This window comes from Dromiciops gliroides, chromosome 4 (assembly GCF_019393635.1).
Source record: "Dromiciops gliroides isolate mDroGli1 chromosome 4, mDroGli1.pri, whole genome shotgun sequence".
Lineage (NCBI taxonomy): Eukaryota > Metazoa > Chordata > Mammalia > Microbiotheria > Microbiotheriidae > Dromiciops > Dromiciops gliroides.
The window spans coordinates 170,023,273-170,043,840 of record NC_057864.1 but is presented as its reverse complement, the minus strand read 5'-3'; the positions used below and the strand labels follow the sequence as shown (position 1 = coordinate 170,043,840).

Genomic DNA, 20,568 nt, shown 5'->3' with positions numbered 1-20,568 from the left:
CTGGTCTATATTAGCTGCCTCTGTTCCCCCTGAGTAAGGAATTCCCAACTACTGCTTGCCTTATCTTCTTCCTCTGATCTGTTCTGGAGGATCTTTCACCTGAACTCTTCTGTGGCTCTATTGTATCATTCTTTGGAGCATAATCAGCTTTTTTTTCTCTGACAAGCATCCAGGAGACTCATCTTCAGGAAGAGCCTCGAATCTGTTTCTAATCTCTAATTGTGCAGCTGTCTTTTCCCTTCCTTTCCTCCTCTGTGTAATACTTTTCTACCCCCCAACATCCTGAGGAGGAACATCTCTCTCCTCTTCCATCTCAAATCCCTTCTTTTTCCCCATTGAAAACTTGCTTCCATTTCCTTTAGAAACACATTTCTCCCTAACAACTTGGAGTGTGGAATCCCTTCTCCTCCTCCAGGAGGGAGTTCAGCCTACACTTGGAACAAAAATAATAGTCGCTCAGCTGAGGCAGAAATAAAAACATCACACATGGTACAAATCATTGTACAATTCCCCTACTCTCCACACTGGTTGAGATTTTCAGCCTTGGTTTTTTTGGCTTAAAAAAAAATCACACACAACTTTTTTTGTTTGTTTGTTTTTAAATTTTTTTATTAAAAAATTTTTTTGGGGGGGCGGCTAGGTGGCGCAGTGGATAAAGCACCGGCCCTGGATTCAGGAGGACCTGAGTTCAAATCCGGCCTCAGACACTTGACACTTACTAGCTGTGTGACCCTGGGCAAGTCACTTAACCCCCATTGCCCGGCAAAAAACCAAAAACAAACAAACAAACAAACAAAAAATTTTTTTTAACCTCTGTAGGTTACATTCTAAGCACCTGGTTAAAACATTTACAATAACTTATTACCTCTTAATAACTTGACAACCTCAGTTAACTTCCGTTCCTTAGACTCAATAAATTTCATGGTCACAACCACCTCCCCTTCTGTTTTACACCAATCTCTTGTTTCATTAACTTATCCCACACATGAACCTACCTGTCAATCAGCTTTACCCTGTAGTTGTTACTTACTTTTTACCTTTTTTTACCTTCTAATTTCTATTTACCTTTTCTTATTTACTTTGCCTTATCTTGCTATCTACCTTCTCTATGAGTATACCTCTTCAGATCCTAATCTTCCTTAAAATCCTTTTATATGCTTCTCAATTGTTCTTGATATGGACCCCTTTTCAACTGGGAAGTGGAATATTCACCCTAGAGTCTGGTTCACACCACGCCTACCTCTTGGTTTAGGGGCTTGCCTTCCTTCCTTCCTTCCTTCCTTCCTTCCTTCCTTCCTTCCTTCCTTCCTTCCTTCCTTCCTTCCTTCCTTCCTTCCTTCCTTCCTTCCTTCCTCCCAGCCTAATATTCACATACTTTCACAAGAAAACTTCTCAAGGGAATAGAATTTAACTGGTATCTTCATTTCATCATTATTCCTTCTGATCTCAGCTTTCATTACCATCACTCTGCTGAAATGATTCTCTATTGAGGTGTCCAGGGACTTCCTAATTGTGATGTCCAATAGTTTTTTTTTTTCCAGTTTTCATTCTTCTTGGCCTCTTTGTCCAATTTTACACTGTTGACCACACCTTTCTTCTTGAAACATTCTCCCTTGCTTTCATTACAATGAAATATCTGGTTTTCTGGGGGCAGCTAGGTGGCTCAGTGGATAAAGCACTGGCCCTAGATTCAGGAGTACCTGAGTTCAAATCCGGCCTCAGACACTTGACACATACTAGCTGTGTGACCCTGGGCAAGTCACTTAACCCCAATTGCCTCCCCCCCCCCAAAAAAATATCTGGTTTTCCTCCTACTTCTCTGACTGTTCCTTCTCAGTCCTTTTCTCTGGCTACTCTTCTTCCTATGTGCCCATGTGCCTGTGTGCCTCTGTGTGTGTGTGTGTGTGTGTGTATCTATGTGTGTATGCACATACACCTACCTGCATTCCCCAAGCTTCTCTCCTCAGCCTTTGGTTCCTTTTTCTTGATATACTTTCCACTGATAACTCATCTCTCCCCACAGCTTCTGCTATTACAACAACAGATCACCCCTGAATCTCTACTACTAGCCCTAACCACCCTACCAATTTTCAGTCTTGCATTTCCTTCTTCACGATATTCCATAGGAATGTCTTCCTGGAAATATTTCCCTCCACATCTGACTATTGAAATCTTACCTGAACTTTGACCAGCTCAAATCTTCCTCCTCTAGACATTTTCTTAATTTTCCTTCACCCCTAGCCAGATTGACTTCTCTCTCCTCTGAATTCCTATAGCTCCTTGTATTTCTCATATGGCACATCACATGCTGCTTCGTATTTAACTCTATCTATTTTATTACTCCCTACTAGATTAGAAACTCTTTAAGGGAAGGAACCATGATAAGTTAAGTTAAGAAACATTTATTTAGCACCTACTGTGTGCTAGGCACTGGGCTAAGCACTGGGGGCTCAAAGTTTTATACATCTTTGTATTTCCCATGACACTGAGCACAGTGTGTATGTGCATGTGTGTACACAGAGTTAGGCATTTATAAATATTAACAAAGGCATTTATACATCTATGTTGAATGAATGAAATAATGTAGATTGACAGAGGCATCCAAAATTATGCCACGAAAGAACAAGTCAGTTGTCCTCCATAATATTGTACTGAAAGGGTAGCCCCGGTGGGGCTAATGGGCAGGGGGAGGGGTGTGGGGAAGGTACACACCTATATTACTGGTGGCACCATTTATGTGGTTAGTTTTTTTGAAGAGCAATCCAGAAATATGCAGAAAAAGTTATTATAAGATTTTCATGCCCAATCACAGCAGTGTTACTTATAGAAAACTTCCAGAGAGAGCTGTGAACTGATCCAGCTATTCTGGAGAGCAATTTAGAATTATACCCAAAGGGCTATAAAGCTGTGCATACCCTTTGACCCAGCAAAATCACTATTAGGTCTTTTCCCCAAAGAGATTATAAAAAAGGGAAAAGGACCCACATGTACAAAAATATTTATAGCCGCTCTTTTTGTGATAGCAAGGAATTAGAAATTGAGGGGATGCCCATCAATTGGGGAATGGCTGAACAAGTTGTGGTATATGAATATAATGGAATACTATTGTGCTGTAAGAAATGATGAGCAGGCAAATTTCAGAGAAACCTGGAAGAACTTACATGAACTGATGCTGAGTGAGATGAGCCGAAACATGAGAACATTGTACACAGTATCAACAACATTGTGTGTTGATCAACTGTGATAAACTTGACTCTTCTCAGCAATACAATGATACAAGATAGTTCCAAAGGACTCATGAGGAAAATGCTCTCCAAATCCAGAAAAAAAAGAGTTGTGGAATCTAGATGCAGATTGAACCATACTATTTCTACATTTTTTGTTTTTCTTTTTTGAAGTTTTTCCTTTTTGCTCTGATTCTTCTTTCACAGCATGAGTAATACAGAAGTACATTTAATGTGATTGTACATATATAACCTATATCAGATTTCTTGTTGTCTTGGGGGGGGAAGGGGAGGGAGGGAGAGAGAAAAATTTGAAACTAGAAATCTTATATAAACAAATGTTGAAAACTCTACATGTAAGTAGAAAATAATAAAATACTTTTATGATAGAAAAGAAAAGAAAACTTCCAGAGAGGAACTTCATTTACCAATGTAGATTAATAATTGATCATCTCTAACATTTATATAGTGCCTACTCTGTGCCAGGCTTTAATAACAGCTAACTTTTATGTACTGCCTATTTTGTGCCAGGCCTTAATAACTGCTAACTTTTATATAGTGCCTATGTGCTAAGCACTGTGCTAAATGCTTTACAATTATTACCTCATTTGAATCTCACAACAACCCAGAGAGGTAGGTGCTATTATTATCCTCATTTTATAGAGGAGGAAACTGAGGCAAATAGGGTTAAGTGGCTTGCCTAGGATCACATAGCCAGTAAGCATTTGAGCCCAAACTTTAATTCAGGTCTTCCCAACTCCAAACCTGGTACTCTGTCCACTGTGCCACCTAGCTGCCTCTGTAAATTATCACCTACTCTGCAAGCTGTAGTCTTAGAGAATTTCCCAGAGCACTGATGGGGGTAGGGGGTGACTTATCCAGGATCACACAATCAATATATGTCAGAGGCAGAAACTCAGGTCTTCTTGGCTCAGAAGCCACTTCTCTTGCCAATATGCCAAAGCAAACTGTGCAACTCGAGATTCCAATGAAGAAGATAGGGAGGTGGACAGTGACCTAGAGGGATTCATACAAAATATTAGGCAAAAATAGAACAACATCAGATGGTATGGACATTGTTGTTGCTGTTTGTCTTTTGTTTTTAAGGACTGATGACATCACAGGAGATGTCCTGACCGGTAGGTGAATTGGATTGAAGTTGAGGCAGAGCTGCACAGAGTGGCTAGACTTGCTCTTTCCTCCAGAGTCACTGAAGTCCATTGGTATGACAAAGTCAAGAAGACTGGTGGTGGCCCAGGATGCAGTGGGCAACTTTGGCATTTTTGATGTCTGACTAAGCTCTACACACTTCACATTTATTTACACAGAAATAAGAGTAACTATGAAGGAAAAAGAAGGGTTCCTTCATTGATTAAATTATGGACATTCTAGGGACATGCTGTATGTATATAGATACATTAACAAAGATTAGACGTTAGAGGGGATGTGTAAAGTTATGGGTTCACTTTCATTGGATTCTTTTTCTTATTTACATGTTGCTTATTCCAATAAAAACCTATTACCAAAAAATTAACCATATACCACATTTTATTTCCCTTTCATAATCAGATTTAAATCTATCAACCATGAATTATCTCAATCCTTCTTGAACCAGTTTGGATTAAAACTTTAAAAGATATTATTTTCACATTTCCCTTTAGTTTAAAAAAATTCCACTGTTGAAACCCTTAGTTGGGAAACCTACAAGTTGAGCTCCTAACCTGACAGCCTATGGCAAAGCTGCTATTTTCTCACTCACTCTTTAAGCTATATGTTTCCAGTGTTAACATACTCTTCTTTTTCCTCCTCTTCCTCATCACTAGCATTTATATAGCACTTTAAGGTTTAAAAAGTGCTTTAGAGGGGGCAGCTAGTGGCGCAGTGGATAGAGCACCGGCCCTGGAGTCAGGAGGACCTGAGTTCAAATCCGGCCTCAGACACTTAACACTTACTAGTTGTGTGACCCTGAGCAAGTCACTTAACCCTCATTGCCCTAAAAAGAAAAAAAAAGTTTAAAAAGTGCTTTAGAAATATCATCACATTTTGTCCTCACAAGAACTCTGGGAGGTGGGAGCTATTACAATACCCATTTGACAGATTAGGAAAATGGGGTTGAGGGAGATTAAATGACTTCCCAGGATCGTCTAGGGTTCACACAACTAATAAGTGTTGGAAGCTGGATTTGACCTCAGATCTTCCTGTCTCCAACTCTAGCACTTTATCCTCTATGTGTTAGCAAGATTTATGATCTAGGGTTTGGTTTGGTTTGGGATTTGTTTGTTTGTTTTTGTTTTTTATTTATTTTAATTTTAATTTTTTTTTTGTGGGGCAATAAGGGTTAAGTGACTTGCCCAGGGTCACACAGCTAGTAAGTGTCAAGTGTCTGGGGCTGGATTTGAACTCAGGTTCTCCTGAATCCAGAGCTAGTGCTTTATCCACTGTGCCACCTAGCTGCTCCTGTTTTTGTTTTTTAGAATAAGGAAAGCTCTAGCCTTTGCATATGGAAGAACTGTGCTGTATCTCTACTTGTAGTTCTATTCAATTCTAGTCTCTTCTTGTTGGGGTAGCTAGGTGTCAAAGCAGATAGAGCAGTGGCCATGGAGTCAGGAGAACTTGAGTTCAAATCCGGTCTAAGGCACTTGACTCTTACTAGCTGTGTGACCCTGGACAAGTCACTTAACCCTGATTGCCTCCCTTCCCCACCCCCAAAAAAACCTCCCTATGCATTATAGATGAATTACAAATCTGCATTGGTGGAGGATGCTTTCACAGGGAGAGAGTTCTACATTATAGAAATCAGAGTTCTGGACCAGATAAAAATATTGGCTATTATAACTTAAAATCTTTATTTGGAAACATGATTTTTTAGCGATAGAATTTGTTTAATCTTGGTTTTGCTCAGCTGTTTTAATAGTTTGGAGGGTTATTTATTTTCTTTAAAGGAAAGCATGGTGATTCTTGCCTCAATTAAGCATACTTGTAGCCTTGACTTTGTTACTTGGCAGGGCTGACCAGAATAGGAGCAGTTTGGGGATTTTTTTAAGGTTTCATCTGCAAAGTTTCAACCTTGTATAAAACACTTTGGGGGAAAAATAACTTGAGCAATCCCCGCAGATTGAGTTGGACATCTCCACAAAACTATCTGAAAAAATGTCCATGATGCCTGCCTCCCAGGCAGTATTTTCAGGGGTTCATGCCTGCTGGTGCCCCTTTAACCTTCTCATAACAGTGCAAAGGGTGCAGAATGCCCTCCCCCACCCCCAGTTATCATAAAATCATAATTCTATAGCTAGTAGAAACCTCAAAGGCTATGTAATCTATCCTCTAATTTCACAGACAAAGAAACTAAGGCCCAGGAATATTAAGAGACTTAATACCCAATATCAAATAGATAGTCATTGTCTGAGGCAAGATTTGGATTCAAGTTCTCTAACCCCAGAGCCGGTACTTACAGTTGCTGTTGCTCTACAGTAGTATAACCTTAAAAAATAGCAGCAGCATTCTTAGCAGGCCTTTTTCAATTAGTATCTTGATAATAAAGAGGCTAGCAGTAGCCTAAAGGAGAATATCTGAACCATGGACCAGATTGTCAATGTTCATTACAGATCCCTAGGATCTTAGAGTTGAAAGGAGTCTGATGTCATTGTTCCTGCCAGTCACCTCGGTTCTTGTTTCACTGCCTTCTTTTCATTGGTAGAGACAAGATCTGGTGGACATTCATTTCAATGATGCCCTCTCCTATTGCCTCTTTGGCTTTTTGGTGGTCCCACCCTACAAAATTCCAAATCTAGGTAACCTGCGTCATCCACCTTCTCTTCTCACCCAGTCTTGTGAACTTGTCCAGGGGTCTCTGCCTGGCACCATCTCCTTTGGATGCTTGGAAAACCTGCTTCTAGAAGTACATAAAGATGTAGAGTGGAGGGACACTGCTCCTGATTCAGAGCATGAACAAAGTATTCTGTGACTATTTCCTGTTTCCTTCCTTCCTTTTGTGGGGAAGAAAAACCTTTTAATTGGCTGCTGAACCAGAATTGAGGATGCATATAAAAGACACTAAATGGTCAAATTGCTCAATGGTGGTGATTGAGGTCTGGGCTGTGATCATAAGTCTCTATGTGGGGAGGGAAAGAGTGCTAACAGACTCCTTTCCCTACCCTGAACTGACATGAAGCCAAGAGTACATGGCAAAGTAGCTGTCTGTTCCTGTTGTCTTCTTTCTTGCTCATAGGTAAATGAGTGTTGGAAATGTAATGGACTAGAACCTTGTGAGCTTTAAAAGATCAAAAGAGGCACCAGAGGTCCAATAACTGAGCTCAGGAAGGAACTAGCTCAGAGGAGCTACCTACTTGACCCAGCCCAGAAAATGCCCTACAAGCAAGAGAGTGTGACTCACCCATCAGCTATGCAGGCTCTGGAAGTACACTTGGTGGTGGAAATTTTTCTAGCAACTGCTTTAGGTTCAACCCCAATCTCTCTAGAGACCAAAGTGGTAGAAGGGAGAAGATGTCCAGATTCAGGGTGATGTGTTTATGTTTTTTGTAACAGCTATCTGATGCTAACTGGTTACTTGATATTGAGAAAGCAAATGATTAAAATGATACTGGGGTGGGGGCAGCTAGGTGGCACAATGGATAGAGCACCGGCCCTGGATTCAGGAGGACCTGAGTTCCAATCCGGCCTCAGACACTTAACACTTACTGGCTGTGTGACCCTGGGCAAGTCACTTAACCCCAATTGCCTCACCAAAATAAATAAATAAATAAATATTTTTAAAATGATACTGGAGTACTAGGCAATGGCTAGATTATATTGAGGAGATCTTAAATGATGATTGATGGGGATCACAGTGGAATGGGGACTTCAATGAATAGCAATCAATCAATAAACATTTATTAAATACCTACTATGTGTCAGGGAGTATGCTAAGTACTCTGGGTACAAAAGAAGGCAAAAGAAATCCCTGCTCTCAAGGGATTTACAATCTAATAGGGAAACTACATACAAATGAATATATACAAAGCAAGCTACATACAGGATAAATATGAAATAATTAGCAAAGGGAAGGCACTGGAATTAAAATACATTTAGGGGTACCACTAGAACCCTGAAAAGGAGATATAGCTAAACTCTCAAGGACCCAACCTGCTCATGCCTGTGAGGGTTGGGAAAATAAGTCCAGAGCCTATACTTGCTACCATTCTCTGCCTAAGTCCACTATAAATTGTTCTCTATCACACAGCAATCTATTTTTCTTAATCATAGACTGAGTCCTTAATATAGAGCTTCTTAAACTTTTTTTCTACTCATGACCCCTTTTCATCCGAGAATTTTTTACATGACCCTGGATATATAGATATATAGAATAGGTATACATAACCATTACTGTTGCCAATTTTTTTGTGACCCCCATATTCAATTACATGACCCCATATAGGGTCCCACAGTTTAAGAAACCCATACTTTAAGAAGCTTTGCCCAGGGGCAACTAGGTGGCATAGTAGATAGAACACCAGCCCTAAAGTCAGGAGGACCTGAGTTCAAATCGGGCCTTGACACTTACTAGCTGTGTGATCCTGGGCAAGTCACTTAACCCTGATTGCCCTCCCCCCCACACACATGCACACAAAGAAGCTTTGCCTTGGGGCAGCTAGGTGGTACAGTGGATAGAGCACTGGCCCTGGATTCAGGAGGACCTGAGTTCAAATCTGGCCTCAGACACTTGACACTTACTAGCTGTGTGACCCTGGGCAAGTCACTTAACCCCAATTGCCTCACAAAAAAAGAAGCTTTGTCCCAATACACTAAAAACAAAAGCTATTCTCAACCTGTTCTTCTTTCCTTAAGTCCCAGGTCCCATGCTTTATACCCCTTCTCTGCAGAGAAACTTGCCTTAGATTTAAATGAAGACATCCTCATTGAATTCCTACAACTCCCTTCCTCTACATCTCAAAAATATTTTTCCATATGGGTCCATTCTTTTACCCATTCCTCTGATCTCAGAAGTTAAAGTGGTAAGCCTCCTTTTCAAAGCTATCATTGCTACCTGCATCCTTGATTCTGTTCCCTTTTATTTGCTTCCTGAAGTCTCTCCATTGTTCTTCCTTGCTCTCTTTTTGTATCTTCATGTCCATTTTTTGCCTATAAAAGTGTTTAGGTCTTCTCAATTCTTAACCAAAAACAACCATAGCCAAATACCACCCCTTGACCCTTCTATCCCTCTGACCTATCATTCTATCTCTTGTTTCCTTTTCATTGCCAAACTTCCAGAAAGGAAAGTACACAGCCACTGCCTCTACTTACTCATCACCCACTCATCCCTTAACTTCTTGTAATATCTTCCATCCCAACTACCCCGTTGAAACTTTTCTTTCTAATCTCTTAAGGACCAAATCCTATGGTTTATCTCAAGTCCTGATCCTCGACCAGAATTCTGTGCCATTTGACACTGCAGACTCATATTTCACCAACTCTCTTCATACTTTGTCTACAGCCGAAGTATTCTGACTTTGCTTATCGCACATTGCTCCTCTTTACAGCCTTCTTGCTATTCAACTGTATATAACATTGTATTTCCATGTTCGAGTCTTTGGTTAGTTTTCTCCACTGCCTCACTCCCTCCTCACCTCCATGTAAGCACTAATTCCTTCTGGATAGCTCTAATTGTAAGAGTTATTTAAACCATTAAACCAAGACCTATGGGTTTACTGGAGTAACTCAGAATAAATCTATTCCTGCTTTCAAAAGACAATCCTTCAAACATTTGAATATCATGCTCTATACCTTTTCTTCTCCTCACCCCCTGACCCTGACACCAAATCATTTCTTCTAGGTATGACTCAACTTCCCAAACTCCCTCTCAAAAAGCATTGCCTAGAATTGAAGCTGATACCCCAAATATAGACCAACGAGTACAGAGTATAATGACAGTATTACTCCATCTAGTCCCTTCATTTCCTTTTGTTTTTTAAAAATAAAATGGATTGATACATTTTGCTTTTATATTAATAATTTTAGGACCCCTCCCCTACCCCTAAATTGAAACTTTCCATGGAACAAAGAAAAACAGTCCAATAAAAATGCATAATACAGTGATCTTGTTTGTGATTGTATATATCATTCCACCCTAATAATCCCTCTACACATCTGTTGATAGAACTTATTGGTATGATAGCATTCTGTAAAGTTGTGGTACAATATTGTCCCTTACTGAGCTCTAAACTAAAATTCCCAAATATTTTTCATATAAACTGTTGGCAAGTCTCATTTCCACCATTTTGGACTTCTGCATTCAGGTTTTGAATGCTCATGCTTTGCTGTGACCCAGCTGACTGCATATAGAGACTGGATTAGCTCTCTTCTCCATTATGGGCAATTCACCAAGTGCAAAAGTGAGTTAGGCACTTTTACAAAACATGGAGCAATAGCCAGTCACTTGGGGTGGGAGACCTGGGGCTGGGGGTTGGGGTGGCATTGGTATTATTGGATTTGAAAGATGGAGAATTCTCTTAGCCAGCCTGGCAAGGAAAGAAAGAGCCATAATTAGCTACAAATTATTCGTGGGTTCATTCCTATTTCTCTTGGGATTGTTGCTGCTTCATTTTGTTCTAATTCTGGGTGCATATACCAAGAGCCTCTTGTTCCTCCCACCCATGGTCACATCCGCACTTTTATTTATTATGTTCTTTCCAAGTATTAGTATTTTTAGTATGAATGTCTTGCTCAGCAAATTGCTTTAGAGTCTATTCCCAATTGTTTTTATATCTACTTTCCCCCTTTCTCTCTTTTCTTTCCTTTTTTCCTTCCCTCCCTTCTTTCTCTTTCTTTTCCTTCCTTTTTCCTTCTCCCTTCTTTCTTTCTTTCTTTTCCTTACTTTGTTCTTTCCTCCTTTCCATCTTTCTTTCTGTCTCTTCTTCTCCTTTCCTTCTTTCTTTTTCTTCCTTCCTTTTCTCATTCTTTTCCCTTTCCTTTTCTGTCTTTTTTATTTTCTCTCATTTCATTTTTCTGTTCTTCATTTTTTCTCCCCTCCTTTCCTTCTTTTCTTCCTTCTGGCCCTCCTTACTCCCTCCCATTTCCTCTCTTCCTTCCTTTCTCTTTCTCTCCCTTTCTTACTTTTCACATTCTTTTCTCTTTCCTTTTCTCTATTCTCTTTCTCTTTCATTTTTTTCCTTTTCTCCATTTCTTCTTTCTTTCCTCCCTCCCTCTCTCCCTTCCTTCTTTCTTTTCTTCCTTCCTTCCATGTTCAGTTTAGGCCTGAGTTTATCCCATTCTCAGGGCAGATTACAATGTTGTTTCTCTCTTTTCATATTTTTAAATTAGTTTTTTTTTTTTTGGTCTTTTAGAATTCATTGATTAGCAATTGTGCAAATGGCATTCGGGGCTATTGTAAGGGTCCTTGACTTCAAATAAATGAGACATGAGAACTTGTACAGCATTGACAGGAGACTTCCAGGCCTTGAACTCAGAATTCTGAGTTTCTGTGGGGGAGACATGAGCTTCCCTTACTCGGCCAGTGGAGGGAGCCAATATACATGGGAGCAGGTAACCCCTAGAATTGTCCAGAAGAGGGCGGTGATTCCCGTTGCCTAACACAACCAAAAAAGTCCTTTGTAAAAGGGGCCAATTCTCCTCCATTCCTCCACTCCCTTAAATTTGACTTCCTGAATTCACCAGTCTTTTCCCAGAAATTCCACAAGTTCCAGTTAGGGTGTCTCTGTTTGCTACTTTCCTGAGCTACAGGTGGTGTTGTGTCAGAGAATAAAAGAAAAGACACCAGCTGCATGCTGCAATATTTTTGTTTTGGTCTAAACTACATATTAGGTATATTGCTGGTTAGGCTGGCTAAGGGTCTGTCACAGAGATAAATGTGGAAAGGTTTGGATCCCCCAGATGTGGCACTGACTGGATGTGAGGGAGGGAAATGAGAGCCCTCCCTGCATTCCAGTTGTGACATTTCCAGAAAAGCTTGTGACCAGGTCACAGTGGGGTGAGCTCCCAGAGCACATGTGGAGAGTACAAAGAAAGAGGGCCTGTGGCACCATGTCAACAATTTCCAGGTGGAATTGAAAGTACTAACCATTCTCTTGTGGGGCCCAGGAGTCTTTCATCAACATGAAACTGGTAACTGATTAGGAAGGAGAAAATGGAAGATAAAGCCTAGGGGACGAGAAGGACAAATGGATTCCAGGTGGAAAGGAACAACATGGGAAGAATATGATGGTTACCTTGGTTGTATTAACTCCAATTGTGTCTTTCAAGCAACGTGCTGTTTTCCCTCTCAGACTAGTATGGCAGAAGTGTGGATAATACTCCCTAATCAGAAAGCCAGAGTGCTGCCCACAATTATTATTTTCAAGTAATGATTAAGAAATGTAGTGGGTAGGGACTTGGTGAGATAAAGGTATCATAATCTAGTGTAGATCAAAGTGTGCTCCAGGCACCACATAGAGGTTCCTGGAGACCCTTTTCAGGGGGTCCACAAGGTCAAAACTAATTTTTTTTTGGTGGGGCAATGAGAGTTAAGTGACTTGCCCAGGGTCACACAGCTAGTAAGTGTCAAGTATCTGAGGCCAGATTTGAACTCAGGTCCTCCTGAATCTAGGGCTGGTGCTTTATCCACTGCACTACCTAGCTGCCCCCTCAAAACTGTTTTCTAAGAATATGAAGATGCTCTTATCATAACCCTCAATGGGATGCAGGCAGTGCTCTCATTCCCCTTTCTGACATCCTATTATTAATTACTAATATGGTAAATATATAAACAAAAGCTTTTGTGGGGAAGGCCCACGATAATTTTTAAGAGTACAAAGAGATTCTGAGGCCAAAAAGTTTGAGAACTGCTTGTCTAGTAGAAAGAGCAATATGATCAAAGGATCAAACCCTACCCCTGCCACTTATTACCTCTGTGACCTTGGAAAAAATCCCTTACCTTCTCTGGGCCTCAGTTTCCTTATCTCTAATGTAATGCTATATTAGAGGTTGTACTATGGTTTCTAAGGTCACTTCCAGTTCTAAGTCTGTGATCACAGACTCTACCTTGGCAAATGGCAGAGGATGGATTGAAGAGCAAGGAGGTATGCTCCACCAATGTGAGAAAAATCAAAGGAACAACAGAGAATTTCAAAAAGCAATCTCTCTGAATCCATCCATTGTTCTTAATTCTACCCCTTGCGCAAGTGTAATTCCTTTCACAAAGGACGGCCCTTCAGATACAGGCCACTAGGTGAGGTCCAGGTTGTGCTGGATCTGGGAGTCAGGGAGACCAGAGTTTGAATTCTGCCTCATGTCCTTCCTACGTGTAACCCTGAGTAAATCACTGAACATCTCAAAGCCTTGGTTTCCTCATCTGTAAAATTATAATAACCATAGCACCTCCCTTACAGGGTTGTTAAGGGGCAAATGAGCTAATGTATATAAAACACTTCTTTTTAAAATAGTTTTATTTAAAGTCTTGAGTTGGGTGGCTAGGTGGTGCAGTGGATAAAGCACCGGCCCTGGATTCAGGAGTTCCTGAGTTCAAATCTGGCCTCAGACACTTGACACTTACTAGCTGTGTGACCTTGGGTAGGTCACTTAACCCCCATTGCCCCACCAAAAAAAAAAGTCTTGAGTTCCAAATTCTTTGCCTTCCCCTCTCCCTGTGGCTGTAAGCAATCAGTTATATAAAACACTCTTCAAAATTTAAATCAATAAATAATATATCATTGTTCTTGAAGAGGACATGACATTGGGAGGTGATGTCATGACTTGAAGTGAACTGGATTTAAGTGAGGGAGGGCTGTGCAAGTCACCAGCCTTACTTTCTCCTCCAGAGCCATCTGGATCCGGTGGCAAGATGTACATCAGAATGACTGGAGATAGTCCCAGATGTTTAAGGCAATCAGGGCTAAGTGACTTGCCCAGGGTCACACAGCTAATAAGAGTCAAGTGTCTGAGGTCAGATTTGAACTCAGGTCTTCTTGACTCCAGGATCAGTGCTCTATCCGCTGCTCCACCTAGCTGCCCCAAGATATAGATCAGGACATTAAGGTAATGAGGGTTAAGTGACTTGCCTAGGGTCACACAGTTAGTGTCTGAGGTGAGATTTGAACTCAGGTCCTCCAAACTTCAGGGCCAATGCTCTATCCACTGCACCACTTAGCTGCCCCATCTAAACTAAATATCCCGTTTCTTCGAGCCATTATTATATGCGTGATCTCAATGGCCTCTACTCTCCTGGTTGTGCTCTTGTGTTTGGCTTATCAGTGTCTTCCCTAAACTATGGTGAGCCCAAGTGCTCACCTCTACACCCCATAAATAGATCCAGACACTGTCAAGAGCCTGGAAAGCAGCTGCATCATGCTAATAAAATGAGTGCAGGTGATGCAAAGGCAAACAGAGCAGTCTGGGAAGGAGCACGGAGCTCTTCTTGCTGCCATTTCAGCCCCAGTTCTCCAAGCCCCTCTGGCTACAACCCCCCTCATGCTCCTAGAGAAGAAAGACTGCTTCTGTATCTCCTCACAGAACCTAGTACAATGCTCTGTACCCAGTTAGAGGCTGTGTACTGACTGAGGGGGTTGGCCATTTTTATTCATTTCATCTTGGGGCATTTCCCATGGTGCAGTTCTATAAACTTGGGCAGGGAGATGAGGGGGCCAAGGGACTACATATAGCTATATAGCTTATGAAGCAACACTGGATGTAAACATTACAGCTATACATCTTTAGTCATGTTTCAGGGGAAAAACACATAGAAAACCTTTTTTTGTTGTTGTTGAGACAGGATTCTATTTTAAAGGGCTTATTTTTTTTTCCTTCTAAATCAGAAAAATAAAATCTCTCCAATTTTTCTATTCCTCTTGCCGCCTAACTCTGGGAGCCTCTACATTTCAAAATAGTCTAAATATGATCATTTAGGAGCTAACCAAGTTACATATAATATGGTTTTACAACCCTAAGCCAGTAGAGTGACTTTAAATAAGTAAAGGATTTAAAGAAAAACCCCAAACACCAAAAACTTACTGCATAGAATCCAAACAGATCCAATAAGCATTATTGAGCACTTGCTGTGTACCAAAGAAAAAGTGAAAAACAATATTAAATGTGTAATATAGCAGATCATTTTAACATATGATTTAATCCGTTAACCCCCCATTTCCATTTTTCTCTCTAAAAAGTCCCTTGAAACTTTTCTCCTTCAGCATTTCATAAGTTCAGTTATGGCTTTGCTAGGAAGATACCATTCTGGGTTTCATGGGTTACGACTTCACATGTACAGTTGGAAGTCTTGAAGCCAGGAGCTTGTTCACTGCTTCTGGGAAAAGTCCCAATTTTGTAAACATGTTCAGAAATCTCTCTCGTGTAAAAAGCAACTAAAGTTTGCTTAAGGAGACACAGTTAGCCACAGAAACTCAGACCTAGAATTTAGGTCTGCCAAAACTTTTCATGAATAAAAATGACTTGATTAATTCCACCCTTCCATCTCCTTCTCCCCCCCAGGAAAAACATCTTTTTTTTTTTTTTAATTTTTAGACTGGAGGGAAAATTCTTGGGTAGAGTCAGTCACCTAAATGCAAGTCTTGTGTTACTATAGGACACGGCTACGTGAAACAGACTCTTAGAGTAGCTTGGAGGTGAAACGGGATACCAGACTACACAAAGCATGTTAAGTGGCAAAGAAGTTGAAATGAATCTTTCTTTTCCAATTTAAACCATGCACATGGCTGTTAGCAACTGAATGAAGACATTTAAGTCCTATATATATTTTTATTTTGACAGTGACCTTTTGTAAGTGTGCAATGGGGACAAGCCCAGGGATATTCCAAAGGAGCATTTCAGGTAATTGTATATGAAATGTGTTGCTGTGTGATGATATTAATAATACATGAGTCCCATGTTATAGCTAATATATACCTCATTTGGTGGGAACACTTTAAAGTACTTTGCAAATGGTCTCATTTGAATCATAGCTCCATGCAGCAACTTTTTAAAAACTTGTTTACAGATGGGGAGACTGAGGTTTTACATGGCGAATTCCCTCAAGGTCAAGCAGTCATTGGCAAGGCCTAGAATAGAAGGCAGGACTACTCCCTCCCATTCTGCTGCTTGGTCCACATTTCCTTTCATTAAATATCCTCACAAAGAAAACAAAACAAAATTACCCATGAGCCTGAAAGCACTATACACAAATCATCCAAAATTTGCTTCCTCAGGTTTTCTGAGATATTCTAAAAGTAGAAGGAGGTTTTGCATGGAGAAAAAATGTACTAAGTAAGGACCAGCTCAGAAGCCAGGAGATTCATGTTCTAGTCTTTAGGTGAACTCTATGACTTTTGCTAACACCACCTCTCAGCTTCCTTTTGCTAATCTGTCAGATGGGGGGAATGGACTAATTGATTCGTAAAGCCCCTTCCAGCTCTTAAAGGCTATGGGTCTAAATCCAGCCTTCTGAACTGATGCTTAGGTAGAGCCATTGAAAGCTTTGATGCCTCAGTTTCTTCACCTGTAAAATGGGAGACTGACCAGTCTTACCTACTCACAGGACAGTAGCAAGAATAAATGGATGATGAGAGAATAGATGATAAAACATGCTGAAAATGTCAAAGGTTTCATAAATTGAGGATGTTATTGAAAATTAAATGAAATGCTGACTCTCAATTGCTGGGGCTGTTTTAATCGAAGTTGATCAAAGGAAAACTGGAGATCTAGAATCTCGTTCAACTGCTATTGACTTGGGCAAGATTCACTTCCATTCAACAAATACCATTTAAAAAAAATTCTGAAATGGGAAAAAGAACATCTCTGCATAACTATTTTAAAAATACATTTTAAAGATGTCATTTAAATAGCTTTATTGATTTATTAAAGTTTTATTGACTTTCACCCTCTACAATTCCCTTCCCCTCAACCCCCCCCCCTTTTGTAACATGGAAACAAAACAGAATTGGATAGGGAACATCCCAGACATGGATGCAACATTTTGCATCATAGTACCCACCTCTGCAAGGAGAGGAGGGAGTCTCCCTGTAGAGCCCTCAGAAAAGCAAGGATAAATGAAAGAAAAGATGCAAAGGAACACTGATACAAGAAGGAATAAATATGCATTGAGAATGCATTGAAATACGACATAAATCTAAAATGCAATGCAATAGACTTATCTGTCATCCTATTAACTGGCACTTCACATACCTATGGTGAAATAATGATGAATGTTTATAATGATGACTTCAAGATCCAGAAATGCTTACTGAGTCATCAAAGATTTAACTGATAGCATAACTTTAGTTATAGGGCAGCTAGGGGGCATAGTGGAAAGAGCGCTCTGCCAGAAGTCAGAAAGACCTAAGTTCAACTCTGGTCTCAGATACTGACTAGCTGTGTGACCCTGGGCAAGTCGCTTAACACTGTTGGCCTCAGTATCCTCATCTGTAAAATGAGCTATTGAGGAAAGTGGCAAACCACTCCAGTATCTTTGCCAAGAAAACCATAAAAGCTGTCATTAAGAATTGGACAGGGGGGCAGCTAGTTGACGCAGTGGATAGAGCACTGGCCCTGGAGTCAGGAGTACCTGAGTTCAAATCCGGCCTCAGACACTTAACACTTACTAGCTGTGTGACCCTGGGCAAGTCACTTAACCCCAGCTGCCTCACTAAAAACAAACAAACAAAAAGAATTGGACAGGACACAACAACATCACTTTAGTGCTAGGTGGACCGTGGTTTACTCTTTTTCTCTACGGCTGGATAATCAGGCAATGGTAGCAAACTACCATTTTTTCCTTTTGAAATGGAAGCACCTTGAGGGGAGGGGCTATTTTTGATTTGCTTGGCATATAGCAGACAGGATGGAATGGAATTGGATAAGGCTTATATAGGAACCATTTAGTTAACCAGAACAACAAAAGATCATTTAGAATTTACCATAATAATGGCTAAAGCTGCTGCTGCTGCTGCTACTACTGCTTCTTCTTCTATTACTACTACTACTACTACTGCTACTGCTGCTGCTACTGCTACTACTACTACTACTACTACTACAACTGCCACCACCACTGCCACCCCCACTGCCACCCCCACCACTAGGAGCAATAATAAATACAGTATGTGCAAAGGTCTATCATCTCCTTGGATAGTAGGTGCTATGTAAACGGAAGCTTTTGTTGCCTTGGGCAGCGTAGTAAGCAGAGAACCCTGTGGCATGTCTGGAAATACATGGCCTTCTCCCACCCCACCTCACCCCCCCCCCTTTTTTTTCTTTTCCCGGAGTCCACTTTTTGGAGTGATTAGCCCTCAAAACCTTTGAGGTCTTATGATATTTTAATACCTAATAGGTTTTAGTGCCTTGGCTGGAGGGTCGTTAGCATGGGCAATTTGGGAAATAATAAAATATTTAATATATCAATTAAATGAGCTCAGGAGAGTCCTTTGGAACGACCCCTCCCCCATTTCTTCCAATTTACATGAACGATTTCTCCCATTGTACGTTTACTTTGTACCAACTTCACTTGGCCTTGACCTCCATAAAGAGACGTGTGTGTTTATACGCATATATATTAAAAGCTGCATTACTAACTTAAAAGCCTTCCCCCAGGCACTTAGTCCCGGATTCTGAACCCGCCTATCTTTCTGAAAGTTCCAAGAAGACCTTTCCCGGGGCAGGGTTTTTCAGGAAAAGCCGGGGAACAGCGTGGCACGTCCCAGAGTGTGGGGGCCAGAGACGAATTCCAAGTGGAGAAAGATAATTAAAGTTGTAGAGGGTGGTGGTTTCTTTCTTTATGAGGAGGGGGGAGGGTAGAAGATCGAAAGGACCCCAGAAAAATAAAACCCCACCCTGCCTATTCTCCGTGGCCAGCTCAAGTTCGCTCCCGATGTCCTTGACCTAAATTTTCTGCGATCCGGACAGGAAAGCGGGGAGAAGCCCGGAGGCGGGTGACAGTTCAGGGTTAGGGACTGGCTGGCTGGGATGAGCTAGCAAACTTGAATGGAGTGGACCGCGCAAGAGGAGGGATGGAGGGACGGTGGTGCCCTGAACACCTCCCTAGGAGGGAGGGAAATGCCAGCTAGCTCTCCGGGTCTGCCCTCGCCCCTTCGCTATTAAGGTTAGGTATGGCTCATCTTTATAATTCACCCCCCCCCTTCCTGCACACACCTTCAGACGCCCCCCACCCCTCCCGCCCCTGCCCAGCTATCCCTGCCCTTGAGATCCTGGGAACTCCGGGAGCACCTCTCCCGCTCCACTCGCCTCGCGCTCCAGCCCGCAGGATCCGGGTCAGGATGGGTCGTTAGGTGTTAGTGCAATCCGCGCGCGCGCGCGCGCGCGTGTCTTGTGTGCGTGCGTATGTGTGTGTATGTATTTATGTGTGCGTGTGCACATCTGTCCCGTCGGTCGGTGTGTGTGTGTGCGCGCGCGCACGAGTGTGCGTGTGTGTGTGTGTGTGTGTGTGTGTGTGTGTGTGTGTGTGTATGCGCGCGCGCTGGGATGGGGGGGGTGGGAGGAGGGCGGGAAGGGGGCCGCACCAGGCTGCGTGACGTCAGCTGGATTGGTTACACGACGTTCTAGAACTCCGCCCCACGTGCGCCGGGGGAGGAGGAGGAGGAGGAGATGGGGGTGGGGAGAGGGAGGGGGTGAGGTGGGGATGGGGGGGGAGACAGGGGAGGAGTGGGGGGGGGGGTGAGAAGGAGCTGAGCTGAGCTAAGCTGATCCCACGTGTGACGGATCTCGCTGCTTCCCCGGCTCCGTCTCTGTGAGATTCGGTGTAGCTCGGGAGGGGGGGGGAGGAGGAAAAGGAGGAGGAGGAGGAGGGAGATCTTTGGGCTTGTAGCTGGTCGCTGCTTTGCTCCGATCACTGTGGGGCTTAATTTTTGGGGTGGGGGGGCGGGGGGGGGCCTCAGATATGGAGGCAGATGGGAGCCAAGCCACCTCTGGAAGCCCTAACGACTCACAACACGACCCTGGGTAAGTTTCCCACCCCCTTCCCACCACCACCTCTCGGATTGTTCCCCTTGCAACAGAGACGACCATGCATTTTGTAGGACGTCTTCTCCCCCCTCCCCTCCTCCACCTCCACCTCCACCCCCGTGGAAGTTCCACACCTTTGTTTGATTGCATTTCGCTGTAACCTTCCCCCCCACCCCACCTCCCAGTTCTCTCCTCCCCCCCTCTTCCTTTTAGCTTTTGTAAGTTACACGTCAAAATGGCCGATCTGACATCTGTGCTCACTTCTGTTATGTTTTCTTCCTCTAGTAAAATGTTTATCGGTGGCCTGAGCTGGCAAACCTCACCAGGTAAGGGAGGAGGGGAGGGGGGAGACTAGGACCCCCCCTTCTTGGCTTCTTTATTGCTCTTTGTTATCCCAGTGCAGACCCCCCCT

The 20,568-nt window shown here is 42.2% G+C and overlaps 1 protein-coding gene across 20 annotated transcripts in view; it reads left to right on the top strand.

The window, feature by feature from the left end:
- The first annotated feature begins 19,199 nt into the window (after positions 1-19,199).
- Positions 19,200-20,568, top strand: part of MSI2 (musashi RNA binding protein 2) — a 561,091-nt gene continuing 559,722 nt past the window's right edge. For 19 of the 20 annotated variants that reach the window (XR_006356258.1, XR_006356257.1, XR_006356256.1 and 16 more), the window contains exons 1-2: positions 20,074-20,153; positions 20,442-20,482. Coding sequence is in view for 17 of the 20 variants with exons in the window: in XM_044000344.1 (XP_043856279.1) it covers positions 20,092-20,153; positions 20,442-20,482 (103 nt within the window). In the remaining 3 variants the exon portion in view is untranslated. Of the gene's footprint in view, positions 19,302-20,073; positions 20,154-20,441; positions 20,483-20,568 lie in introns of those variants that run through there. The other variant, XM_044000333.1, reaches the window with a different exon arrangement.